At 32.0% G+C, this 5,789-nt stretch overlaps 1 protein-coding gene across 1 annotated transcript; it reads left to right on the forward strand.

The window, feature by feature from the left end:
• On the forward strand, positions 20-2,902 carry LOC110272029 (PHD finger protein MALE STERILITY 1-like). Its single transcript, XM_021123810.1, has 2 exons — positions 20-406; positions 1,244-2,902. Exons 1-2 carry the CDS (start codon positions 207-209, stop codon positions 2,745-2,747), a joined length of 1,704 nt encoding a protein of 567 aa, XP_020979469.1. The 5' UTR covers positions 20-206; the 3' UTR covers positions 2,748-2,902.

The following is a 5,789-nucleotide window of genomic DNA, read 5'->3' on the forward strand; positions in this document are numbered from 1 at the left end:
AAAGAATAGTTAATAGTAACTAACTAAAAGTTAATTTCCTGTAATTTTTCTGAATTAAAATCAGTCGAATTTGATTGAGATTTCCATTTGACATAGGATGGGGCCACCATTTCATTTGCAACAAGAAGTATCATTTCGTATTACCCTCGAAGGAGGCATTGGCTACATGCTCGAGCTGTGAAGGGTGCTGTGATGCTATTGCCACAATGAACAACAACAACAACAACAATAATAATAATGGTAAGTCCAAATTAATAGAATTACAGGGCCATATGATGCATGGTGTTTTTCACTCTAATGGATTCGGCCATTTGCTATGTGTCAATGGCTTGGAAACCGGTTCCAATTTGGCTGGCAACCAGATCATGGACTTTTGGAATCGTTTGTGCATTGGATTGCAAGCAAGGTTAGTTCATTCATTTTTAAAATATATTAACGTTGATTCAGTTCTCAAGTCCTTCATTTTAAAAATTAAAAGTGAGGGAATTATTTTGACTGAAAAAATAGTATGTAAATGAATTCAGCCAGAGACCTAATTACGCGTTCTTTTGATATTTTGCATTCTTTGCATGGAAACGTTTTATTTGTAGTTTTCTATATGTTAGCATTGTGGTGAAACGATTACAACTACTTACCTAATTACCAAATATAGAAGAAAGAAAAATATTAAGTTTCAATCACTTGCGTGTTAAACCTTCTTTGCAACATATCATTTTCTCGTATAATAATATTGAACAATGAAAGTTAAAAGAAACCTTCTCCATGCATGTATGGAGTAAGAAGCATAACTAAGCAACCTAACTTTCTCATGCCAAATGTTCCGTATCTCAAGAATATTGACCCCAAATTTAACAATTGAGAAATGATAGGTGTATTATTCTATCCTTTTTACTTTTTATTAAAAACTTCTTTTTATCATTAATAAAATTTTCGATAACTTTAATCCATTTAGTTTCAAAGCACTATTAATAGTTTTACATGTTACATGTAGATTCAACACGTAATCCTATTTTAATAGAAATAGATATTTTTATATTAATTACATAAATAATCATTTATAAAAATAAATACGAAAATGTTAAAAATGGATAAATATATAATTACATTTTCTCACAATATTTTTTATGCAAATCAATTCGTGTGCAAAGAAATTGACATGCAAAGATCCCACTACACTTTTAAATATAAGGATTAACGAGGGACATATTTAACTAATTTTGGTACTTTTAATTACATGATATAGGAAAGTGAGTTTGAATGACACTGCACAGAAAAGAGGCATGGAACTTAGACTTATAAATGGAATAGCATATAGTGAGCCATGGTTTGGTCGCTGGGGCTACAAATTTGGAAGAGGTTCCTTTGGTGTGACACAATCCATGTACCAAAAAGCCATAGAAGCAATAAGGAGCATGCCACTCTACTTGCTCATACACCACATTGGCGCCAACAATTTCAACCACCACGAAGTGCCCGTCATTTTCTCACGCTACCAAACCCTGTCCGGCCAATCGCTAGTCACACTCGGCGACTTATTTCGCTACATGCTCGAGCTAAAGTCGCGCCTCCCGCGGGAGACGCGAGTTATTGGTAACAATAATTATACTTGTTCCTACAACAACACTAGTAGTACTAGTGCCAGTGCATTGGTTGAGTCCAATAATAATTGCCGTTGGTCACCTAAGAGGATTGAAATGGCAACAAGGGTAATTGTTGAGGCATTGAAGAGAACAGAGTTTAGATGGATTTCAAGACAAGAAGTTAGGGATGCCGCACGTGCTTACATTGGTGACACTGGTTTATTGGATTTTGTGCTAAAGTCACTAGGGAATCATGTTGTTGGGAACTACTTGGTACGTAGGAGCTTAAATCCTGTTACCAAAGTTTTGGAGTATTGCTTAGAAGACATTTCCAATCATGTTTACCATAATTGCAATGAAGGTAGTTTGGCCATCAATAATAGTAATAGTAACAATAATAATAAAATTAAGGATAAGTACAAGATTTCAAGGGCTCAACTTATGAAGGACATGCTTTATTTGTATAAGTACATCCTAATTGACCCTAAACCAATGATGGGGTTGGAGTTTCTCTCAGCCATACCGTTGGCGGCTAGGATAATTCTCGACACCAAGTTTCTCGTCAAAGACTACTCTGGCGAGGTTCCCACTTTTGGAGTTGAGTTAGGCTCGGATGGAAAACTGAACCTTTATTGCACAATTTTGTTGAGGAACAATTCATGCATTGATGAGGAGTTCTTGAGTAAGGCTATGCCACCCTATGAGTGCATCACTTTGGGTAGCAATGCTACAATCAATGAATTGAAGTTAGAAGTTGAGAGGAATTTTAGGGAAATTTATTGGGGATTAAGGGGATTTGTGGTAGAATCAATTGGGAATTTTAGTGCCAATAATATTATTAGTAATAATGGGAAAGATATGGTTTTGGGGCTAATTGAAGTGATGGGTGGGAAAATAGTGTTAGAGGGTTGGATTGGTGAAATAATTGGAATGATGAATAACAACATGATGATTGGCCAAATGTGTGAGAATGATCCAAAGAATGGGATTGTGGAGTGCACTTGTGGAACAAAAGAAGATGATGGAGAGAGGTTGGTGTGTTGTGATATTTGTGAAACTTGGCAGCATACAAGGTGTGTTCGAATTCCAAATGATGAAGAAATTCCTCACATTTTTCTTTGCAAAAGGTGTGAGCAAGAAATTGTTATGTTCCCTTCATTGCCATAATATAAAAATATATATACTCTGATGTAGTCAATATTTAATGTTTCTTTTGTTGATGTTTATTATTATTTGCTCATCATTTTCTCTTGTTCTTTATTCTATGAATGAATCTTATTTCTTTTATTTGTAGATTCTTATGCCGCTTTAGGTCCAAGGATGCCTTCGACATTTAACACAACGAATTCTAATATCTGTTCTTTTGGTTACTTTGAAAATTTTATTGTAAATTTATTCACAAATATAGTTATTAGTTAATTGACTATATTTTTAAGTCATCAAATACTTTTTTTTTTCAATCGGTCCAGTCCTATGTTTTAAATAAAATCACTGCTAGAGAATAATACATAAAACAAATTGGACCAAAAACTAGATGCTAAATTTTTTTAATATCGGATAATGGAACTTGATTTATGTTAATATTGAGTCATTTTAGTGTAATACGTTGATATAGGAGATATTTAAAGTTAAAACAAATTGTGAATCACAATTTCACTAAAGAAAATTTTTTGACATAGCAGAACTGAAATGTGGATCACGATTTCACTAAAGATAAATGTCTGCTTTCAAAAATCACAAAAGACGATTTTACAATGGACAAAAAGAAAAATTCATGCTTTCAAAAATCAATTCAACTAGGTATCCTTTAAAAATAGTACAATATTCAACTTTTTATTACAATAATTAAAAAAAATAAAACAATTTAAATATATGTAATATCTTTTTAAAATTGAATACTCATTCTAAAATATAAACTAAATAAAACTAAAATTTAAAATTTAAAATTTCTGTTTCAATTTTATTATTTTTAATTATTAACAGATTATCATTTAAATACACTTCCAAAAATATAAATTCAATAAAATTGAAGATTTTAATTCGTCTGTGTGATTATTCGTTCGCGCTGCCATCCTCTTTGGCGCTGCCGTGTCATCCCCAGCGCCGTTCTTCCGCTTCGCCATTCCTCTGCAACGCTGTCGTCCTCCTCGCTCGTCCTTGGCATCGCCTTCCTCCTTGCCGCTCAGTTCGCAGCCTGGCTTTGTCCTACTCCTCGTCGCGTTAGTCCTCATCAGCGTCGCTAATCCTTCTTCGTCAGAAGTGGACCTCAGGTATTTTGGATGTATTTAAGAGAAAGTGATTCATAGTTAATCGTATGTATCTATTTAGTTATTCAATCACATTGATTTTGCATGCCATGTACAACATCCTAATTTGCATTGGAGAATGGTTTAGGTAGAAAAACAACTTAAAGAATCACAAGCCTCAAATTATCAACACTGTTATATCTGCAATTACAGCCACTGCAAGAGTTTAAATTTTTTATTTAAGATTTTGAATGTATTTTAGAAATATTTTGTGTATCACTTCATAATTTTAGATGTGTTACAATTATTTTTTAATGTTTAAATTTAAATTTTAGATTTATGATTTTGGATGTGTTTTAAAAATATTTTCTATACAAGTTAATAATTTTAGATGTGTTACAATTAAAATAGAAATTATGGCCACTATAAGAAAGAAGCGGAGAACGAGATAGAAGAATAGAAGAAAAAAAAAATCGTATTACAGAAAGAGAAAAGAACGTAAAAAAAGAAAATAATAATTAACTATATAAAGTGGATAAGAAGTTAGAGAAATTTTAATTTTTAAAATTTGAATTAATCTTAATTTTAAATGTGTATCTAAAAAATAGAAATGTGTTTTAATTAAAAAATAATTAAATAATATTAAAGGCTGACCAAAAATTAAATTTTGTTGTACAAATAGCATTTTCCTTCAAAAATTGTAAATGCCGATTTCACATTGAATAAACTTTAACAAGAAAATCGTGTCCAATGATTTATTTTTTTCCAAATTTTTAAATTTTTAAAAATCGTAATCGTAGGCAATGATTTGTGAAAACTTTGCCTATATATAAAGAGTTTGTTACTTTGTTTATTTGCAACTTATCTCACTTCTCCTCCTCTTTTTATTCGCCTAATTATATATTCATTCGTTTTCGCTATTGTAATATTTTTTCTTGTTCTTGTATGCTAAGTGAGAGTTAGTAAAATTTTTTAAGGAGGAAATGGATAATGCTGTTAGTTTAAGAGTCTATTATAATGGTTATATTTTATCACATATGCCTAAAGATGTAATATTTATATATAATGATCTATGTAGGCTTATTGTTTCTTTGACGGTATCGTTCGAGGAGTTCAATAGTGTTATTTGTTAAAATATGGATCATCTTATGATAAAGAGGGTAACAAGTATTTTATATAGACGTCCAGTTTATTCAATTTCAAGCGATGTGTGTCACTAATGATGCAAGCTTGGAAAAGATGCTCTCAAACTACTGTTAAGCTCAATCACAAGTGTCGGTCATTGATGTAACATCTTAATTTTTAAATTTTTATATTCAAGTCATAAGTCATCAATAATAAAGTAGTACGACTTTCAAAGTGGATTATAAGACTAATATACTTGTTATGCCTAAATACTTGTTGTGTTATTGAATAATGGACTTTACAAAATATTATTATTATTTAATAAGACTAATAAACATAAAATATTATTCTATTCTAGTAGGCCAATAACAATGCAGGAATCAATATATTACGAGGGGAGCAACATAATATTAAGGGTTAAATATGATTTTGGTTCCAACGTAGAGGTCAAAAATTAGAATCGTCTCCAACTTTTTTTTTTGCTACGAAATGGTCCCCAAAGTTTTAGTTTGTTTTAAAATCGTCCCTCGGACGAAAATACCCTTCTCCCTTCACCCCAAAATCAACCACCACCACCACCACCAGAACAGAAACCTACGCCCAACCAGAACCACTACCACCACCATCAGTATCATCATGGTCATCATCATCTTCATCAGAACTTTTCCCAAAATCAACAAAAATCAACCAGAAGTCCAAGCTGAACAAGAACCCACCACCACCACCACCATTATCATCATGGCCTCATCACCATCATCATCAGAAAATTCAAGCAACATGCACAGATTTCAAATTCAATTAACAAATTCAGCAACAACAATATTCCACAACAAATTTC

Source organism: Arachis ipaensis, chromosome B05 (assembly GCF_000816755.2).
Source record: "Arachis ipaensis cultivar K30076 chromosome B05, Araip1.1, whole genome shotgun sequence".
Classification (NCBI taxonomy): Eukaryota; Viridiplantae; Streptophyta; class Magnoliopsida; order Fabales; family Fabaceae; genus Arachis; species Arachis ipaensis.

Coding starts and splice junctions, on each gene's coding strand:
- LOC110272029 (XM_021123810.1), top strand. CDS start 207: ATGAACAACAACAACAACAACAATAATAATAATGGTAAGTCCAAATTA. Junction 407..1,243: donor TGCATTGGATTGCAAGCAAG/GTTAGTTCATTC, acceptor TACATGATATAG/GAAAGTGAGTTTGAATGACA.